Consider the following 22,588-nt stretch of genomic DNA (forward strand, 5'->3'; position numbering starts at 1 on the left):
GACAGTGGGCATTGCACACACACAGTGCACATACATACATGTAGACAAAACACTGATATATATATATATATATATATATATATATATAATAACCATGACACGACAGGCTTCCGGGTATGCCTGTGGAGGGTGAGCCTTGCTTCCTGGACTCCTCTACCCTCTTCTTTTGCCAGACAGACCCGCACCCCACAATTGGCTTAAATTTGTGCTGTAAAATATCTTTTGTGAGTTCAAACCACTAAGGCCCTGTCTCCCATGGGCAACAGGTTACATAGGTGGAAAGGGGAGGCTGGGGGCCCATACCATCTAGCTCAGCACCAGTGTCCCCAGGGTCTCCGTCCTCTGCAGCTTCCCCTTCGGTCTCTGCTGGCTCTGAGTCCACATCCTCTTCCAGATAATTTTCATCCAGAGGGGCTGTAAAGCAGAGACGTTCAAGGACAGGAAAAAGACGACAGATAGACAGATGACTATGCAAGGTGCAAGAGGGCCATGGGGAGAAGGGAGGTCACCTGGGAAGATACGGAGAGTCCCCTATAAGCAGCGTTGGTGCCGAGGCTACTTGTCCACTTGAGTAGGACCAAGTAGGAGACAGCAGCTGCTGGCACAGTGGTATCACTTTTTCTCCAGAGGCTGCCGCTGTGAGAGCCTCAAGTCAGCCACTGTCAAAGGAAGCTGCTGGACTACCAGCAGCTTATACCAGTGCCTTTGTAGCAGGCATAGTACTAGCCAGTAAGAGGGCCCATTCCTCATGTCCATCTTTCTGTGACAGAGCTGAAGCTCAAGGGTCAGGTGACTCACATGAGGCTCCCCTGTTCAGCCTCGGCACAAGCAGAGGCTGATGCTTTCTTCCTAAGGACAAGTCTTGGGCTAATTTAGAGGACTCTGTTAAAGCAGGAGGGTGGGGCTGAGGCAGTATGTAAAGTTCCTTTTCTGGACTCAACAATGGCCCTTCAGGGCTGCAAAATGAAGTAAGGGACCCATCTACTTTACCTATCCCAAGGAAGACAGCCCCTAAACACGCACAACACCTCGCCCCAGCCTGTGCCTGTGGAGAATCTGCATATGGTGCAGACAGAGAAGGAGCATAGCAGCTGTCTGGAGATGCTGCTCAGTTTGACGGTAATACTTGTGATTTCCATGGATCAAGGCATCAAAGCAAATCTGGGTGAATTTCTTCCCAAGCTGAGCTGAAAGGGAGAGGGCAGGCCACCCAACATGAGGTTTTCCTTTGCAGGGCAACCCACTAGCTCTACCCCATAGGTCAGGTGATGACAAAACTTGAGGAAGAGGCTTGTTTAGGGAGTGGTGTTGGGGAGGGATGGGAAGTAGGAAGAGGCACCTTTAAGATTCTGGGAGTGCTGTGTTTTTGTTTGTTTTTGAGACAGGGTCTCACTATAAAGCCATGGCTGGCCTGGAACTTACTATATAGATCAGGTTGGCTTTGAATTCAGAGAGATCCGCCTGTCCCTGCCTCCCAAGTGCTGGGATTAAAAGCGTGCGCCGTCATGCCTGGCTTTTCTTTTTTTTTTTTTTGGTCTTTTTGAGACAGGGTCTCCCCGTAGCTCCAGCTGGTCTTGGAACTTGCCATGTGGACCAGGCTGGTCTTGAACTCACAGAGATCCGCCTGCCTCTGCCTCCTGAGTGCCAGGATTAAAGGTGTGCGCTACCATGCCTGGCACATGCCTGTTTTTATGTGCAGTTTGTAAGATGATGATGGTTCAAATTAATGAAGACCTTTTTAAAATACCGAAAACTGGAAAACAATGGCAAATAAGTTTGGAACAGAATAGACAGTCCAGGGTTTAGGAAGAGGAAGCTGCACTTCAAGTACAGTTTTGGGCTGGTGAACTTAGCCACCTGTTTGTTCTGCGATACCAGAGCAATTCAGGAAGGGGGCAGTGCCAAGGTATTCTCTTATGCTGATAGCATGTGCTGGAATAAACACTGGAGAAAAACTACTATGATTTCCATAGGTCTATAACCTTCGAGTGCTTTTGGTCACTCCAGAAAGATGCTCACCAGACACCAAGGAGTGGGGCTTTGGAGACACAAACACCCACTGAAAAGCAGCAACATCCCTGGGCTTCTTCAAAATAGAACTTTATACTAGGATGGCAAGCCCCATCACTGCACTCTGTCATGTCTGAGGCTACAAGGCCCAGAACATGGGCCCATTCCAAAGGGCCCTTTGTGCACAACATGTTTGCCTGAGTGAATCAGTGAGGATCTGGTACTGAGGTAGTATCCACACTCTCTCTGGCAAGTAAGCTGGAAGTAAGCACAAAGGCCACTCCTTGGCTCCTCAGGCTGTCCCAGCCCCCAACCAGCCTGTCCTCCTCCTGGTCCCTTGGTGTTTCAGGAAGTTCTCCCCCTTCAAGCTCCTACTTAAGAGACACCTGCTGTAGAGTCAGAAGGGTGGGGAGTCTTGCACTCCTAGGAGTACCTTGAAGGGAATGGTGGTCACACATATCAAAAAGCAAACACTTGAGTGCTAATGGTGCAGCAGTAGCAGATGTGGGAGGAGCCTCAGCTAGAGCGATGGAACTGAGGAGTGGAATCCAGGTTAAGATGCAGCTGCAGCGCTATGCTGGAAGCGATCACGCAAGTGAGGAGCCACACGCTACGGAAGCTGGGAGTTGCCATTTATTTCAGCTGCCTGCCAGGATGTCCTTCCTCCTCGGCCCTGCTCCTCCTTCCTTCAGCTCACGGTCAGCCATACTAGACAGCAAGTCCTCTTTCTCCGGTGGCCTCTCCTACCACGTGTCTACTTTCAGTTGCTGGGAAGGGTAACAGGCCCAGCCGGGCGGCCAAAAGATTCACAAGCACCAGCTGGTCCTGGAAGTGACTGCCGGGACCTTGGTTCTGAGCCCGTGGGGCACACTGCCTCCTTTTCTCGGTGTTTGGGAATATATACAGGCCTCTTTGTGTGTGGATGGAGACTGCTCTGGCATTGAGAGGGCAGAGGCCAAGGACATCGGACATCCTGCGATGGGACAGACTGCCCTGCCTCAAATGCCAAGCACCTCTTCTTGAAAAAACATGCTTCTAGAAAAACTAAGTAAAGACAATGAAGGCTTCTCAGTGTATTTCTGGTCCGGGTACTTAAAGAGACACTGTGGCTCAGTCTGGAGATCCAGCATACGTCCCACCCTGCTGCATTCAGCATGTCCTTCTACCTTATGCTGAGCAATACTGATCAGTTCTTGCCTTTCTTCTATAGTAAATTTTCTATAAATTCCTGTGTTGACTGCCTCTTCCTCTAACACACTGGTAGGTTGCTTCCCAACTTCATTTCTATAGGTTTAAAACCTCAGCACAAAAAGTTTTCTTTCACCTAGGCTTTCATATCCAACCACTATTAATAACTGTCACTGTACTGTCTGCACTGTTGTCTCCAGTCTGCCTGAGGGTAGGGGATGATGCATTTCTGGTCCATGCACAGATAGGTGGCCTAACTGAGCATGCACGCACCCCGCCCACTGGCTCCGCCCTCACATGCACCAGCGACAGGAGCGGAGTCCTAGAGTTAAGGTGCCAGCAGAGCCGCCTAGAGAAAGGTTACAATGAGTTGGAGTGGGGTGGGGGGATGGCACATATCACCAGACTACCTCCGGAGACAGTCTCCAGCCAGGCCTGTACTGCTGCACGGCGTACGGAGGGAAGGCCAGTCACTGAATTTAAAACAGATGATAAATGCAAAGTTAAATAGTGGTAAGTTCTTGGTAGGGAGAGCTGAGGTCACCCTAAAGTCCAAAACTGAAGAGAAAATGAGATGACATCACAAGACAGAGGTCCATCTGGCACTGACAAGGGGCGACGATCTGCCGTTAGCCTGTGTGACAGGTATTTGAAATAGGGAGAGAAGACAGACCATAAGGGAGGGCAACTCTGGCCAGGGCTGCAGTCAACCCTGTCCTGATCTCGAAGGTCAGCCCGATACCCTAGAGGATTAAAACATCCCACAAAAGCCTAAGTTTCCCCAAGGGTCAGAAGCCATCTTCTTTTGCAGACTCAGAGCCTCACAGGGTAAACAGGCCCTACATGGAAAACAGATGGCTGAAGAGAGTGATATACAATGACTATTCCTCTTCATGGGCTTTATTTTTATTCCTTAAAAGAAGTCAGAAGCTGGGCATGGTGGTGCGCGTCTGTGCTGCCAGGCATTTAGGAGGCTGAGGCAGGAGGATCTTGAGTTCAAGTCTTGCCTGGGTAGCTTTAAAAAAAAGTTAGAATAAGGTACATTTTTATCTTACTGGGAAACACAGATCATTTCACCTAAAACAGGCTTCCCTGAGACACATCTTTTAATTTCACTCCCAAGTCTGCTCCCTTCTCTGGTCTTGCCATTCATTCACACCCACACCCACTCTGCCAACACACTCTAAGAGAGGTGAAGAGGACCCCACTGAAAATGCATGAGACAGAGAGCAAATTCTAGGGTCTTCCAAGTCACTTTCGAGGTTCACTTTCCTGTTTTGCATCAGTAGAGATGGAGCCCACAACCTTATAACCCATAGAGAACTTTACATATCCTTGAACAAGAGCCAAGGGTAGCGGTCCCCCAGCAGACAGCACTGCTGCAGTCACTGGAGGGTCCAGAGATGGGTGCTTAGGGCGCACACTGGACTCTGGGTCTCAAAGCAGTTACCTCTAGAAGTGGAGGACTCGGAGGTTGGGACCATCCTCTCCTCCTCCGCCTCTCTTTCACGGATGTGTGTCCAGTGCACATCAGCCTGGATTGCCAAAGGATCCGCTGCATTTATGATCTGCTGCAGCCTGTTGTTCCCAGCTGGGCGCCAGGTCCCCAGGAAGGAGGAGACAGGGGAGGACAGAAGGAAGAGTGAACAGTCAAGGGGACGAGGGGATGAGACACCACAGAAAAGGAAACAGAAAGTTACAGTGTCTGCCAGGACCAGTTTGAATCAGAAAAGTAAAAACTGAGAATATACATGCATGTGCACATGTACACACACACACACACACACACACACACACACACGCTCATTTTGATTTAGTTATTCACAGCTTTACACAGACTTCTCATTTTCAGTGAGCTCCACATATTCCACCTCCAAATACAATGGAATTTTTCATTCTGAGGCTCTTTCCATTCTGAAGTGAATTTCCATCCTGAAGGGCCCACATTGCCCAGGAAGGAACAGGGCAGATGACCCTTACTTCTCAGGGCCATCCTGCCAGGGGCCCCAGGACTTGGCTGTCAGCTAGCACAGCATGAGCCCCCAGGACATACTTCCTGTTGGTCAAAGCAAGGTGCTTACCACCACCTGCCAGGCCAACTGCTTCTCCCTTAAGACTTAAGTGGAGTATTAAGACACAGGTGGGCAAGGACAGTGCCACTGCCGGGAGCCAGACAACTACCCAGGACACAAATGTGCTTTGCTGGGACTTTAGTTTTTATCGTCTACAGCAAGAGCTGCTGAAGAAAAGTACTTTTGCTAGAGGCCACACGCTGTATGCTGGGGCTGTGGCAGGGGCACTGACGTAGGAGGACAGTTTTGGGGGTGGGAGGGGGCAGGGAGCAACAGCTGGGAGAGGAAGCAGAGCTCTGTCCAGTGCTCAGGACAGGAGTGAGATCAGTGCCTCTGATCCTCCTGTGGCCGAGACCCTTCCTTTCCTGCAAACTGTACCTGGAGCTCTGCTGACTCCTATGGACATGAGATCTGCTTCTTAGCTAAATGAAAACTCATCAGCATCCCTTTCAGATGCTACTGCTGGCAGAGCCAGTGGAATTTGCATGCAGCCTCTGCCCATGGTCCTCTCATTAGTGCTTAGATCATGCCATACAGTAGGGTTAAGATAAAGGGATAGCCAGCAACTAGGGTTTGGGGGCACTGCAGAAGGGAGGAGAGCTATTCAGGCAGCAAGAGCAGGTGCCACCGATCTGAAGGTCTTTGGGGCTTCCATCTGGGAGTGTATGCACCCCTCCAACACTAACTGGACAGCCTGTCACTATTACAATGTTGTATCTTGAGGTGATGGAGATGTGACATGGCAGAAAGCACAGGTGAAATTTCCAGTGTGGATGTTGAACTATACTGTGACATGGAGAGGTGGCCCCAGAGGTTCCCTTATAGGTCTCTAGAGATTCATAGCCTATCCCCAATACCAGCTTGCCCTGATGGTGCTGGTAGGGGCTGAAACACAGTAAAATCACTAACAGCTTAGATTTGTTAGGACTGGGGAGAGTGAGTCACAGAGAAAAATGCTAGTCCTTTTACTTTGCCTTGTAAGGAACAGATGGATGAGGTAAGCCCTTTCTATGCCTCCTGCCAATATACATTTCTTTTAGGGGAATTTAGCAGCATGGGGTACCTGGGGTAAGACCAAAAAGCTATGGCTGTGTAGTGAGGTTTAAGTGGATAAGGGGAACTCATAGCAAAAGCTACCAGGACAGAGGTGGGGTAATGTTCTATAAGACTTGTTCTCTGTCCTCAGGAATCTGTTGACTCACATGCTATTCTGTGCTTTTCCAGGGACAGGTGTCCAGCTAGGTATGCACAAAGTCCTTGAGGGCAGCTCTACAAAATACATCTTTTCCATGTGGGACCTGCTCTTGAAAGCAAATTTTGGAGGTTGTTTGGGAGCCAGGATGGAGATGGTCAGGGGGCAAAGTGGGTACCTTCACATGTACCCATTTCTTCTTCCTTTGAGAGATGCTGGAGCCACTGGCCTTGGAGGAGTTCTCTGTCCCAAGGGCAATACTCCCCTTCTACAGCAGGGGGAGCCAGACACCCACAGACAGCACCAAGAATCCCGCAGAGGGGTGGGGGGGGGGGATGGGGATAAGTGGAGAAAGAGGGAATGGAGGGAGGGAAGAGAACAGAAGGCAGAGTTATCTTCTCCAGCTGCAAGCAGGAGTGAACTGACATTGCCCACACAGGAATCAGGTCTGCTGCCCCGCAGATGCACTGCAGGCTGGGGGACAAAGGCTTCATGTGGGAACAGACCTTGGCTGAATGTGCTGTTTCTCTAGCTAGAGGACTGGTCTTGACATTAGTTCCCAGCCCAGGGAAATTAAGTTTCCACACAGGGAAGGTGGGTAAAGCCTCCTGAGTTGTCACATGGAGATTATGACATCTCTAATGATTCAAATACCTTTCCCTGTGGGAGCTGGGAAGGGGTTGGACCCACTATGACAAATGAGAACACATGGTTGCTCTGGGCCAGCATGGAGTAGCAGACATGGTAGAAGGGAGAGAAACCATGCTCCAGCCAGTGCCAGGCTTCTAGAACACACCTTCTTCATGAATCATGAACCTGAATAGGCAGAGAGCAGGTCTGCTCAGGTTCCTCTTTGCCTTCACAGGGGTCAGCGCATGAAGACCAGAGAAGCTCCCTAGGGAAGAAGCCTGCGCATCACCAAGGAAATGTCCTGACTCTGAGCATTCCCTCTGGGAGAGGGCTGGGCAGCGAGCACACAGAATTCCAGGACAAGCAGATCCACCCTAGGAGCAATGGTGCCACTGAGAGCCAATTCCCCGTGTCTATGCTGTCAGGAACTGGGGCTTGGACACTGGAAGGTCCACATCCTTTCCTTTGGCTCTGTGCCCCTGGGAAGCAAGTGTGGCCCTCCTTGGGGAATCAGGTCTCCTTCCTCATCACTCATGGGCCCTCTGCAGCAGGATTCTTTCCCCTCTCTGCATAGCCAGAGAGGGGCAGAATAGAAAATCCTCAAGTCTAAGGCAAAAGGATTAATAGAAACGAACACATTCCCTAGGCCCCAAAGGTTGCTGAAGCCAGTCCAGTGAGCACCTAAGATCACAGCAGCCTGCTATCCAAGACCATGGTGACTTCTCTAGGAAGCTGAATTTCTTTGCCTTATTAAAATAAATTTCTTTACATGTAACTGTAGGGAAAAAAGAGATAACCTGAAAAAGCGAAAGTAACCTAAATTGGACAAAGTCCTATGTCTGGCGCTATCTTTCACTTCTAATTAAAAACACAAATGTGCACAAGGGACATTATTCACAGTGTGACAGCCTGCCAGACACTGGATGCTTCCTCTGTCCTGCCTAAGATCTGGAGCAAGTACGGGACAGAACTAGTCTCAGGCTCTGAGGCGGGCTTCCTGTGACTCCAGTAGCCCCCGCCCCACCAGAAACACAGCCAGAGGGGTGGGAGGTGGGATGGAGTCAGGGCTAGAAAAGACTCTTTCTGACCTTCACTGGACTCTTCTTCTTCTTCATCGTATTCTTCTTCCTCCTCTTCTTCATACTCCTCCTCTTCTTCCTCCTCTTCTGGCTCGAAGCTCTTGGAGGCTTCTAGCTGCTCTTCGCTTCTTCCCTTCAGAAGAGCGTGGATCCTCACCGCCTCCTTCCAGGGAACACCGCCCAGGTCAGAGGTGGGTTGTTGATCATCATCTTCCTCGTCTTCCTCCTCCTCCATCTCTGACTCGGAACTGCTAAGAGGAAACCACAGCACACGGAGGAGATTCAGAGCCGCATGCACAGGCAGCAGCTCCCAGCAAAGCAAAGAGAAGCAGGACGGGATGGTACCCTTTCCTGGTCAGGGAAGGGACAGGAAGGAGTGTACTGATGGGGTAAGATGACAGGCACACATGTGCAGCCCTATGCAGACCCACCCGAGGAAGAGCCCAGCCTGTGGGGCACAGTGACCACTCACTACACAAAAAAACAGAGAGAAAGTCCTTGCTTGCCCTGACTCACTGTTTGGCTGGAGAAACTCAATTGGCTAGAAGCTTCTTGTGAGAAGTTTCATGGGTGGGTTAGAGATGAAGAAGGAAGTCCCAGAAGGCTGACCTGAACAGGTGTGTGCATCAGGGTGTGTGTGCATGCTGAGGAAGGACTGAGGACAAGGCAGCAAATCCAATCCTCTGTGTTCCTTGAGGTCGTACAAAGTGTCACACAGACAAAGTACAGTAAAGGCCTCATCACCAGCACAGGTATAGCAGGGACCCTAGGAAGGGTCTCACCCCCGTCCCCTTGGAATCACATCTGACATTCTCCTCATCTGTTCCCTTCACAGCACAAAGCCAGCTTGGCTTGTGATGAGAACAGCACTACATTCAGTAACGTATGCAAAGACAAAAATCCAACCTCTACTCTCCTTTAGGCCCTGTAGGATACAGGATATGAGGAAAACTCCATGCCCAACAGTGCTGTGGCTGTGCTGTAAGTTTCCAGACCCGCTTCATGGTCAGGAGCCTTCATCCTCTGTCAGAGGACCTGGTTGGAGAAAATCTGCCCTTCAGAATAAGGCACTGGACTCAACTCTAGGCTGTGCAGTCCTAAGCCCCAGCGGCATGGGGTGGGTATCCAGTCTCAGCTTCCTGTGGAGGTGGGGTTCTCCATCCAGGGCACCTCCTCATAGCCCTTTTGTATATGAGAGTGAGCACAAGCACACACCAGAATGAGGACAATGGTGCTCAGTGTGAGAGCTGTCTCTCATGAGGGGATCTGGGGTGAAGTGAGGGCTCTGTGTGATGAGAGGATCTAGGGAAGCCTGGCCATACCAGAAAGAACAATGATGTGATTTAGGGGAGGGACTTTAGGTTAACTTGAGGACTAGGTCCATCACACGGGCTATCAATCAAAATTCATTACATGATGGGGGCTAGAGAGATGGCTCAGTGGTTAAAAGTGCTAGCTGCTCTTGCATTGGACCCAGGTTTGGTTCCCAGCACCCACATGGCAGCTAACAACCATCTGTAACTCCAGTGCCAGGGGATCTGATGCTCTCTTCTGACCTCCATGGATATTGAATGACATGGATGCCCTTACATGCATGCAGGCAATACATCCATACGCACAAAATAAAAAATAATAAATAAAATATTTTAAAAAATCACTATGTAAGTAATGGAGTCCCAATAAACACTCTAAACTCCCAGACCCCAGGTGAATGATACTTAGAACGCAATGTCATACATGGAAACTGGGAGCATAGCTGTGGGCATGGCTCCCATAGGGGAGAGGGCAATGGTAGCTCAGAGTCTTGTAGTTTCCTGGACTCTGCCATATGAAAGTCTTTCTACAGCTAAGTTCTAAAACTCTGCGTCCTTTCCCTCTGAGAGGCCACAGGTATGAGTGTGATCACTTTCAGCAAGTTCTGAGTCCCTCTCAAACTGCTAAGCCTTATGGCGTTTGTGGGGGAAAGGCTGAACTTGTGAAAGGGCTGAGAAGTGAGCATATTCCCTCTTGTCTGCTAACTCCTCACAGTGACACATTGACTTTCCCACTGCCAGCTGTGTGACCACCTCAGTTATGATTACACTCTCTGAGCTGTGGTCCTCAGTAGCCGCATCATGTGATGCCTGCCTCACAGGCATGCTGTGCCGGCTAGGCACTGCTGACTCATCATTCCTGCAGTGTGCTAGAGCTATTCATTTATTTACTTGCTTATTTACTCCAAGAACCATTCACTCCTTCATTAATTGAAGTTTTTTTTTTTTTTTTTCTGAAATAGGGTCTCACTATGTATCCCAGGCTGGCCTGAATCCTAAGTCCTCTTGCCTCTGCCTCCTGAGTGCTGGGGTTATAGGCGTGCACCACCATGCACTGCTTGAAGAAATCCTGAGACCTATAACTGAGCCAGTGGACACAGAAATAAGAGCTGCACCTTTACTACACCCACTCAGCTAAAGCAGACCAAGAGCCTTCTATTTACGTTGTATGCACCAACCAGTGGAAACTGCAGAGGTGATCCAGGAAAGACCCTGCATCCTTATAAGGTATGTGTGTTTGAGTGTGTGGATGGGGGAGCAAAGATCTGGAGGGGTGGTTTGAAGGTAAACATAAAAATTTCAGCCTTGGGGTTGGAGAGATGGCTCAGTGCTTAAGAGCACTGACTCCTCTTCCAGAGGATCCGGGTTCGATTCCCAGCTCCCACATGGCAGCTGTGAACCGTCCTTAACTTGAGTTCCAGGGGGAATCGGATGCCCTCGTCTGACCTCTGCTGCATTGCATGACAGTGTACTCACATGCATGCAGGCAATACATTCATACACATAAGAATCAATAATAAAGTATTAAAAAAAAGCCAGGCGTGGTGGTGCATGCCTCTAATCCTAGCACTTGGGAGGCAGAGGCAGGTGGATCTCTGTGAGTTCAAGGCCAGCCTGGTCTACATAGTGAGTTCCAGGACAGCTGGGGCTACAGGGAGACCCTGTCTCAAAAAGACCAAAAAAAAAAAAAAAAATCAGCCCGGTGTGTCTTTAATACGAGCACTTAGATCTCTGTGAGTTTGAGGCTAGCCTTGTCTACATAGTGAGTTCCAGATAAGCCAGGACTACATAGTGAGGACCCCAATTCCAAAAAACTCCAAGAATTTGGGCTAGGTATGGTGGTACACAGCTGTAGTTCCAGCATTTGGGAGGCAAGATAGGAGGATCACTGTAAGTTCAAGGCCAGTGTGGCTTACACATTCAGTTCTAGGTCAGCCAGGGCTATAGAGTGAGACTATGTCTGAAAAACTAAAAGGTTGGGGCTGGAGAGATGGCTCAGTGGTTAAGAGCACTAGCTTTTCTTTCAGAGGACCTGGGTTCAATTCCCAGCACCCACATGGTTGCTAACAACTCTCTGTAACTCCAGTTCCAGGGGATCTGACACCCTCTTCTGACCTCCCTGGGCACTGCATGACACAAGTGCACTTACATACATGCAGGCAATACACTCATACAGATAAAATAAAAATAATAAATAAAATACTTTTTAAAACCCGAAAGGTTGAAAAAATGAAAGAAAAAAAATAATTTGGACAATGGAAAGCTGGCCTATGTTTTGAGTATTTCTCCCTATTTTCTTTACTGTGCGGTGTTTCTACTGGTTTACTTTCTTTTTTTTATATTTTATTTATTACTTTTATTTTATGTGTATGCATGTATTGCCTGCATGTAGGCAAGCACACCCATGTCATGCAATGCCCACAGAAAACAGAAGAGGCTGTCGGATCCCCTGGAACTGGAGTTATGGACAGTTGTTAGCTGCCATGTGGGTGCTGGGATTCAAACCCGGGTCTTCTGCAAGAACTGTCAGTGTCCTTAACCACTGAGCCATCTCTCCAACGCCAGGTTTACTTTCTTATTAAGGAATGTGTGCTCTGGGTGCCACTTACCATTGATCCAATATGAAGTGAGGACAAGAAGTCTTCTGTACTCAAATCTCTGTCCCCACATCATGGCTGAGGGTGCTCAGTGGCTTGTTTAGGGAGGTTGGGAGAGGGATGGTGCCTGGCTTCCCAAGAGAGGGGCCTGAGCACAGCCTGACCTCACCTGTGCCATGTTATTAGGGTGGCTGCACTGTGCATAATTGGGGCAATGAATACATCTCCTATGATGAGGACAATGAGGCCCCATGATGGCTATTAGTGCCACTTGGACTAGTTTTATGACAGACAGCTCAGAGGCTGTGAGAGTGTGACAACCAGAGCGGAAAGGTCAGTCCTCACTTTTCACCATCAGCTACAAGCATAAGTGTTTGTAAGAGGATTTCCTCTTGCTCCTGGAGACCTGGGACAAGCCAAGCAGCCTTCCAGTCTGCCAGAAGGACCAAGAGGAACCTGCCAGATGCTTCAGGGAGCTTCTCTCAAGGCTATGCTGTCACAGGACCTCAAGGACAACATATGCTATGCAGCTCTCACGTCACACAAGATTCAAGGTATAAACCTCAGGCCTTAATTTTTTGTCTTTTATTTATTTTATTTTTTGTTTTGTGGTTTTTGAGTCAGGGTCTCCCTATAGCCCCAGCTGGCCTGGAACTCGTTATGTAGACCAGACTGGTCCATGATCTCATAGAGATCTGCCTACCTCTGCCACTGGGATTTAAAGCATATACTGTGGCTGGAGAGATGGCTCAGTGGTTAAGAGCAATGGTTGCTCTTGCAGAAGACCTGGGTTCGATTCCTAGCACCCACATGGCAGCTAACAACTGCCTGGAACTCCAGTTCCAGGGGAATCCAGTGCCCTCCATGGGCGCACCTATATACCTGCAGGCAATACACTTTTACACATAAAAATAATAAATAAAATATTTAAAATCATGAACCACCATGCCCAGCAGTTTTGTCTTTTATTCATTTATTTTTTTTTGCAGGGCTGGGGATTAAAATCAGAGTCTTGCCTGTGCTAAGCAACTGTTCTACCACTGAGCTACACTCTCAGCCTCAAGGTTCACTTCAGATCCCCTTGTTGACCTAGGCACCAAAACCTCGGGTTCTGGCTTGTCAAGGTGGGAGGGAAGGCATCTGCAGTGGGTTGGACCCCCCGAACTACAGCATGGAAACTTTTTTTTGGTCTTTTTGAGACAGGGTCTCCCTGTAGCCCCAGCTGGCCTGGAATTGCCATGGAAGACCAGACTGGCCTCGAACTCCCAGAGATCCACCTGCCTCTGCCTCCCGAGTGCTGGGACTAAAGGCGTGTGCCACCATGCCCAGCATGGAAACTTTTTAAATGAGGACAATCCATACAGTGGCAAAAATGCAACAAAGACATCCAACTTCTTCCCTTCTGAGAAGAAAGGATATTTTCTCAGGGCCTCCTGGGAGAGATGGGGGACTGGAAAGTCTAGCCATCAAGATTACCTTCCCAGCTGGGCACTGGGGAACAAGTGGGAGGGTGAGGCAGGAAGATAACAGGTTCAAGGCATGCCTGGGCAACTTAGTGAGACCCCCATCTCAAAGCAGAAGGTCAGAAAGAGGGCTAGGGGTACAGCTCAGAATAGAGTGCTTGCCTAGACAGCATGAGCCATGGGTTCAACTCCTGAGGCTTTGCAGGCAGCGCATGACACTTGTCTTTGTCAATGATCTTTCCTTTCAAGGCACTTCCCCTTCCCATGGTTTGAAGAGAAACAGGAACCAGGGAATCATAATCATGTATGGCTTTCACTCTTAGGTTAAGCCTCTCCTATTCAGAGACTACAGTCTGCTCTGACACACGCTGATGTTCCATGGACCCTGACAATACTCTGTTGCCAAGCAGGGGGCCAAAGGAGGCACACATTGTTTTCTGAGGTTCATCCAGTGGAAATCTCATGTGTGCTCAGCCAGGACTCACATTCCTTACAGTCTCTGCAGAAAAAGGGGCAGAGGAAACAAACACCAGCCTTCCTGGTGCATCAGCCAGAGAGGGGGGTACACTGTGAGTGGACATGTGACTAGTGTTAGCGACTGCTGGCATTGACCTAGTGACCACTGTGTGCCAGGCATCAGTTTATTTGATTTAATTCTCACAATAAACCCATGAATGGGGCTAGACAGATGACTCAGTGGTGAAGAGCACTGGATGCTCCTCCAGAGGACCTGGGTTCAATTCCCAGCACCCACATGGCAGCTAACAACCATCTGTAACTCTTCTGACCTCTGTGCGCATTGCACGACATGGGAACATTTACATACATGTAGGCAATTCACTCGTACACATAAAAATCAAAACAATCTATGAAGTACAGTGTCTTTTGTGGATGGGGAAACTGAGGCACAGAGCAACAAGTGACTTGCTTACAGGCAGTGGATGGTAGAGCTGGATTTCAAGTCCAGGACTGTTAGACTCCAAAGCCATGTTTTAACATATCACACTACACTGCCCACAATGGATGGCTGAGTCATGTTCTCTGAGCTGAAGGAAAACAAACTTCTGGGCTGGACTAGGTAATCCATGCCCAGCTTGGATAAAGTAATTCTTAAAACTATGTCAGTTCTCATCTTCAGGGCTAATCCCTCACTAAGGAGGCTGAAAGTTGAGGTCAGAGAGATGGCTCAGCAGTTAAGAGCACTGGCTACTCTTGCAGAGGACCCAGGTTTGGTTCCTAGCACCCATATGGTGGCTAACAACTGTCCATAATTCCAGTTCTAGGGAATTTGACGTCCTTTTCTGGCCTCTGTGGGTTATGTACATGTAGGCAATACAAAGAAAACAAAACAAATAATGAAAACAGAAGGCTGAGGGCTGCACATGCACCTGACGCAGCTTGGTGCGGTAGGGAAGATGAACACAGCATACCGTTTCTAGCACCTCACTGCTTCCCTAGGGAAGTGAGGCAAAATCCACAGCTCCTGTATGTGGACCCCTCACTTTTTTGAAGCATCTGATACTAGTCTATTACTATAATTGTTTTTTTTTCCACATTTTTCTAAAAGGTTTTTTTTTTTGTCTTTTTGAGACAGGGTCTCCCTGTAGTCCCAGCTGTCCTGGAACTCACTATGTAGACCAGGCTTGCCTTGAACTCACAGAGATCCACCTGCCTCTGCCTCCCGAGTGCTGGGATTAAAGGCATGTGCCACCACACCCAGCCCTTTTTAAAATATTTTATTTATTATTTTTACTTTATGTGTACGCATGTATTGCCTGCATGTAGGTAAGTGCACCCATGTCATGCAATGCCCCAGGAGGACAGAAGAGGCTGTCAGATCCCCTGGAACTGGAGTTATGGACAGTTGTTAGCTGCCATGTGGGTGCTGGGATTCGAGCCCAGGTCCTCTGCAAGAACAGTCAGTGTTCTTAACCATTGAGCCATCTCTCTAGCCCCTCTAAAAGGTTTTTAATTAATTATTATATATTTTTTGGCAGTGCTGGAATGGAACACAAGGATTGTATATTCAAGGCAAATGTTCTCCTATGAAGTCACACCCAAACCCTTGCCTTTTTTTCTCTCTTTAACTAGAGCTTAAATAAACTAGGGGCATTTTTGGCACTGTGTAGATGGTGATAAGAGTACATGACCATCCTTCATCCTTCATCTGAGTGCAGGAGGGTGAAGTGTATCTCCATGGCACTCTGGTTGCAGAGTCATTATGTGACTATGGTTTATAGTCAGTGATGGCTCTGGAACTACACACACCAAGAGGAGGCTGTCTCTTGAGTGCACAGAGAAGCTGTCTGTGGGGCTAGCCGAAGAAGCACTTCATCCATAGTGTCTGCTCCAGATCTGAGAACTGGGGTTGTAGGTGAAAGCAGCTGTGCTCAGCAAACACACTCTGGGAAACATTATTGGGCCTTAAAAAAAAAAAAAAAGGCTTTCTTCAAGGCCAGCCTGGTTTACATAGTGAGTTCCAGGACAGCTGAGGCTACAGGGAGACCCTGTTTCAAAAAGACCAAAAAAAAAAAAAGGCTTTCTTTATCACCATGTTACCCATCCCTATCACCACTCAATGCTAGTGCTTGCTGTGTGAGAGATGCTTGGTCTGGAGCCTCAGTTCTGACATAGAGTCCTACAGAAGAGAGTCTGGTCTATACTGATTGCCCTTCCTTTTCATCCTGTTCTCTCCACATCAACCTCTACTAACACTGGAAACCAGCACATGGGACTTCCATTGGGGTGAGAGGATTCATGGCCCCCAAAGGCATCATTCACCTGAACAGAATTAAACATTGGTAAAGCCTAACATCACTTGTGTGTGGGCCCCTAGCATGCAAGCCTTCTGCTCCCTCCCTTTACCCACAGGAGCTCTAAAGAGCCCCAGAAAGGCCAGATGGCTTCTCCAAGGCTGCACAGTAGCTGGTGGCTGGCTGAGTGGCTCCTAATTCAACCCTCTATGGAGCAACATGCCCCAAACATGCTGTTTTCTATCTGCTTTTCTTCCTCTGCAGGTCTTTCCCCCTTTCACAGATTTGTAAACAACTGGTAGACCGCAATAGTGGTTTATTTCTTTCTGTTATCTTTTCAATAACCAACACAGGGCTAGGTAAACTCAGTAAACCTTATGGATGTGATTCTTACTGGTCCTGTTCCATCTACTGAGAGCTCCCTATGAGGCATCAGACTTACAGGGTCCTAAGTAAGAATGGCTGACCTTGATTTCGAGGCAAGGACTTTGATGGAGTGGGGAGAATGGACCATGGGGCAGCAGGGAAAACAGGAAAAATCCTGGACTTGGACCCAGGAAGCCTGAGCTGGAATTTCAGCTCGTCCTAGTCACCATCAGTTTCCTTACCTACAAGCTGACAAAACACATATCTACTTCCCAGGACTGCCATGAACACAGAGTGTGATAGTTGCCTTTGGTTATTAACTTGACACACCTGGGAAGAGGGACCCTCAATTGGGGAATTTCCTCTATTAGATTGGCCTGTGGACATGTCTGTGGGGCACTTTCTTTTTTTCTTTCTTAAAGAAAAATTTTTTAGGGGCTGGAGAGATGGCTCAGCATTTAAGAGCACTGACTGCTCTTGCAGAGGACCGAGGTTGGATTCCCAGCACCCACACGGCAGCCATGAACTATCCTTAACTCCAGTTCCAGGGGAATCGGAATTCCCTTCTGACCTCCGCAGCATTGCACAACCCAGGTGCACTCACATACATGAAGGCAATATACTCATACACATAAAATAAAAATAATAAATAAAATATTTCTTAAAACTGCCTTATTTTTCCATTACTCATGGTTTTATTGTTTTTTAGCTACATCTGCCTTTTTTGTTTTTGATTTCATTCTTTTAGAAGTACCCATGTCATGCAGTACCTGTGGAGGTCAGAAGAGTACATTGGATTCCCCTGGAACTGGAGTTAAGGCTGGTAGTTAGCTATCATACGGGTGCTGGGAATCGAACCTGGAGTCCTATGGAGGATCAGTCAGTGCTCTTAACTGCTGAGCCATCTCTCCAGCCTATGGGGCACTTTCTTGATTGTTGAGTGATGTGGGAGGTTGGTGGCGCCACCATGGGCAGGTGGGCCTAGGTTGATTAAGAAAGCAGGCTGAGCAGAGGCCAGAGGGGTAGGCCCGTAAACAGTGTTCTTCCATGGTCTCTGCTTTAGCTCCTGCCTTGACACTGTTCAATGATGGACTGCAATGTGGAAGTGTAAACCAAATAAATCCTTTCCTCCTCAGGTTGGTTTTGGTCAGTGTTTTCTCAGAGCAACAAGAAAGCAAACTAGGGCACATGGTCAATACCATGCAGCGCAAACTCTGAATGTTTACATGTGCCAAGGATGAGTTTAAACACTGTGTTCCTATCTGCCCCTTAACCATCACATCAGTTGAGGAAGGCTCTAGCATTGGCAAGGAAACTGAGATACAGTGGTTACAAAACTCGCCTCGGGTGGATCTCTGAGTTCAAGGCCTGCCTGGTCTACACAGAGTTCCAGGTCAGCTGGTGCTACAGGGAGACCCTGTCTCAAAAAAAAAAAACCAACCCCCCGCCCCCGGCAAAAAAACTCGCCCAGGTAAACCATGGGCATGGGCTGACCTGCTGGCCACATCCTCTTCGGTGCCCTTGTCTAACACGCTGCTCAGGTTGTGCTCTGCCTGTGTCTCCTCGGGCACCTCCTCCAGCTCCTCAACCAGCCTCACAGAGCGACGGTAGTTCTCCAGCTCGATCCTCTCTGGGGTGCCCCTCAGCCTCTTGGCGATGCTGGGTTCCTCTAGACCATTCATGCTGGAACCTGTGGGAAAAGCAAAGATACAGCGCTCTGAGGATGAAGGACAGAAATGGAACTGCAGTAGTGGATGATGGGAGCTGGTGTTGGATGAAAGAGGGAACGCCAGGCATTGGAACGGCCACAACTCATCTCCCAGGAAAAGACTGCAGCCCTCCTGTGAAGTCAGAACCTGGGTGACTGAAACCTGAAGGGCTGAGGATTTGCCAGAGGACAGGACGTGATGCTGGTGTGTGTGGCAGAACTTCCATAACTCGGAGAAACAAAGGCCACTCATCCACTCTTCTGTGTCACCTGGGCCCCAGTCAAGTCAAGGGCAGATACCATCTAACCAGTGATGGTGACTGGGTGAGGATCCAAGGATGGATCTTCTCACTACCAGGGACCAAGGGCAAGTCCTCCCAGTGGCCCCACACACTGGGTCTGGTAGGGCTCTGCTGAGGTATCCTGTGGACCTGTCACATAGGATCTGTCTGTATCCTGTGGTCAGGTTTGTGGTAAATATTTTGTATATCAAGGACACCACAGAGGTGGTACTGAGCTCTTTGTGCATGGTTGTTTGGTGGAGGATGGAGCCAGGCTTAGCATTGTGGGGGCAGATGCTGTCAATTTAATGCGCTAACATACAAGCACATTTTCACTGTAAATAACCACCTGTGGGGTGATACTCAGAAACCAGAGAGCCCTGCCCCCAGCATTCTTTCACCCAGGCTTGAGCCTCTATCAATGATCTTGGCCTATCTATGGTTAGAATGGTGGGGAGGGGCACTAAAAGGTGATTTAAAAAATTTTATTTAAAAATATTTATTATTAATTATTATTTTTTATGTACAAGTGTATTGCCTACATGTATGAAAGCACACCTGTCATGCAATGCCCTCGGAGGTCAGAAGAGGGTGTTGGATTCCCCTGGAACTGGAGTTAGGGACAATTGTTAGCTATGTGGGTGCTGGGAATTGAACCCAGGTCCTCTGCAAGAGCAGCCAGTGCTCTTAACCCCTAAGCCAACTCTCCAGCCCTCTAAAAGGTGGTTTTTAAAAATTCTGTCATTCCTATGGTGCACATTCATTTTTGAACAACATTAAGAAATCATGGTGTTTCTAAAATTAATTGTTAGGTTTGAGGCATCTATGATTCTCTTAACCTAAAGCAGGCACCCTGTTTCTCTTTTCACAACTGTTCCTCTCTGATGTTCTTTACTGTCCCAGTTCGACCCCCACCCCATTGATGCTGTGATGTACCTGATGCATCATGATAAGGCTCAGTCAGATTCATCCAGGTCAGATTCTGATTCCACTAGTGACTGGCAGGGATGTTAGAAAAGCTACATACTAGTCAAAGTCACGTCCTGGTCTGTGGACAAGGACAATACCTGCCTCCCAGGGCTAGGACGGATGTTGAATGAATATATCCTTCCACTAGGAATGCCAGCTCTACACCCCCAGCACACTGGTTACTTTCCTCTTCCTGTTAAGCTGAGCACACAGGCAGCATTCAGCAAATATAGGCGAAGCCATGCGCCTGATGTCCAGTTACATTTCTACCATTTATTTGGGTGTATTCCCATACAGGGGTTGGCATCCGTTTGTTCGGCACCAAAAACTGAGTTGTGTCAAAGACACACAGGAAGAAGTGTCAGTGTTAAGCCAAACACACACACACACACACACACACACACACACACACACAATGTAATACAGACACACACACACACACACACACACACACACACACACACCACACACACACACACACACGCCACACATTCCTACTTGGTCTTCAAAATATGAAATGACAAAGAAAAGTCAGGAGCAGTATGGCAAGATGGCTCAGGGAAGCACTTGTCACGCAATGCTAATGACTTGAATTCAATTCCCAGAACCCAGATAAAAGTGGAAGGACAGAACCATCTCCGCAGAGTTGTCCTCTAACCTCCACATGAGTGCTGGCATGCCTCCCCCAATTATATATTCACACAGTAATAATAAATCTTAAAAAAGAAAAGGCAGAGGCCAGGTGAAAGTGTACCATGAATGTCCTTAGGTTCTGACCAGGGCAGGTCTGTGGCTACTGTGGCATTCTAAGCATTAAGAGATAACATTGTGTTTTTTTTGTTTGTTTGAGACAGGGACTCACTGTATATTGTTTGAGACAGGGACTCACTGTATAGCCTTAGCTGGCCTGCAACTCCCTATGTAGACCAGACTGGTCTCAACTCACAGAGATCCATCTGGCTCTGCCTCCCAAGTGCTGGGATTAAAGGTGGGTACTGCCACATCCAGCATAACACTGGGTTTTTGCATACACTATCATAACAACCCAATTTGGGATGACAGGTGCCCTCAGGCAGACCCTAAATAGTTCAGCAACTTTTCATGTTATGACAGGTTATACAATAAGTGCTTTGAGGGTGGGCACCTCTGTTGTACACAAGTTTATTTTATTTCATTATTTTTGATACAGGGTCACTTGCCCAGGCTAGTCTCAAATTCATTATAGCCTAGGATGACTGTGAACTTCTGATCCTCCTGCCTGTATCTCCCAAATGCTGAGATTAGGAGCATATGCCACCACACCTGGTTTAGTTGGTACTCAGGATTGAACCCAGGGCTTCATCCATTTTGGGTTAGCACTATACCACCTCAGCTACATCCCCAGTCTGTACAAGTTTTTTAACCCCTTCACATGGCATTAAAGAGAGCTTTTCTATGAATATAGGTAAGTACAAAGTAAAGTCTCAGTGCATCTGTTAGAATTTCTGGGATCTTCCACAACAGCATCTTTCAAATTTACTAAAGAATCTTTAGTGAAAAGCAAGATCTGGTGCCAAGCTCATTTACAAATCCAGGTAAATATGGGATGATGGGTCCTGATCACACATCCTTAAGTTCATCTGTCTCTCACCCTCACTTTAAACCCCCTGCTCCATTTTTCCTTACTAAGCTCAGGGACCTGAAAGTGTAAGCCATGATACTAAATGAGGGTATCTGAGATAAAGAAGGGTAGACTACAGGTAATGGATGGCAAGAGCGAGGCAGGCAGCCATGCGGGTAGATTTGGCTTACATCTTCCAAAGCAAAGCCGCTTGCCAGGCCCCAGGAGGGCATGGGCTCACTTGTGTTGGCTCATCACAGCCACATCAGTCCTTTTCTTCCTCATCAACACTCAAAGTCTCCACACAATAACAATGTTAAAGCTGAGGATTCCCTGACCACACACAGTAACATTCTTTCTTTCTGTGTGTTTGACAACTGTTCTTACACAGAAAGTAGAAAAGAACAAGCATGAAGCAAGTCCCCAAATGTAAACTTTCCAAGAGCTCCATTAATATAGAAAAATAACAGTATTTTGTCTAGATGGAAAAACAGATTAAGAACTATCACTTCAAGGAAAAAGCTAACATTCATCAATTCCAACCCCAGCCAGTCCCAGGCAGAGTGCGTGAACACCCAGGAAGAAAGATACTAGAGAAGTGAAGTCAGGTTCTTGGTGATGATCACTCCCCATGAACTCTGTAAGGATGTGGGGATCATGGCAGATGAAAACCCTCTCTACTCCTCCCTAGACTTTTAAAAAATATTTTATTATTTTTATTTTATGTGTATGAGTGTATTGGCTGCACGTATGTGAGTGTGCCCGTGTCGTGCAATGCCACAGAGGTCAGAAGAGAGCTTCGGATTCCCCTGGAACTGGGGTTAAGGATGGTTTGTAGCTGCCATGTGGGTGCTGGGAACCGAACCCGGGTCCTCTGCAAGAGCAGTCAGCACTCTTAACCACTGAGCCATCTCTCTAGTCCCTCCTCCGTAGTCTTGTAGGAAGCACAGTGACCTGGGTGTTGAAGGAAGGTCTTCTGGGAGAATATGCAGTTAACCAACTTAAAAAAAAACAACCCCCAAAAACCAAACTATTCTGCAAGGCTAGCATCACACTTCGTAAATGAGGTAACTAAAGCTCAGAGATAGTTAGCTGCCCAAGGTTGCAGCTTGGGTCAGTGGGGCCAAGTGTTGCACTTAAGGAGAGCAGTAATTCAAGAAGACTACCCTGCTGTCCCTGGATTTGACTCAAGGAAAAGGAAAGGCACATTCTCATAGAGTCTCAGTCTGCGCTCCTTTTCCAGGTTTCACATAATCTCCTGCTGTGATTCTCTACAGAGCACGTCATATTTCACCAAAGTGTCTGGAATGGCAGGCCTTTGCCTGGTGTCATTTCCCTAGAGATTCTACAAGCTCTGCAGACTAATG

The 22,588-nt window shown here is 48.0% G+C and overlaps 1 protein-coding gene across 3 annotated transcripts in view; it reads right to left on the reverse strand.

The window, feature by feature from the left end:
* Positions 1 to 22,588, reverse strand: part of Mical3 (microtubule associated monooxygenase, calponin and LIM domain containing 3) — a 203,394-nt gene that overhangs the window by 34,329 nt on the left and 146,477 nt on the right. For 2 of the 3 annotated variants that reach the window (XM_008847918.3, XM_008847917.3), the window contains exons 20-23: positions 18,158 to 18,353; positions 8,181 to 8,422; positions 4,649 to 4,789; positions 304 to 414 (exon numbers count right to left, since the gene is read on the reverse strand). In XM_008847918.3, coding sequence (XP_008846140.1) covers positions 304 to 414; positions 4,649 to 4,789; positions 8,181 to 8,422; positions 18,158 to 18,353 — 690 coding nt within the window. Of the gene's footprint in view, positions 1 to 303; positions 415 to 4,648; positions 4,790 to 6,640; positions 6,731 to 8,180; positions 8,423 to 18,157; positions 18,354 to 22,588 lie in introns of all 3 variants that reach the window. The other variant, XM_029570834.1, reaches the window with a different exon arrangement.

The sequence above is a fragment of the Nannospalax galili genome, unplaced genomic scaffold (genome assembly GCF_000622305.1).
Source record: "Nannospalax galili isolate Female #2095 unplaced genomic scaffold, S.galili_v1.0 scaffold1104, whole genome shotgun sequence".
In the NCBI taxonomy this organism is placed as follows: domain Eukaryota; kingdom Metazoa; phylum Chordata; class Mammalia; order Rodentia; family Spalacidae; genus Nannospalax; species Nannospalax galili.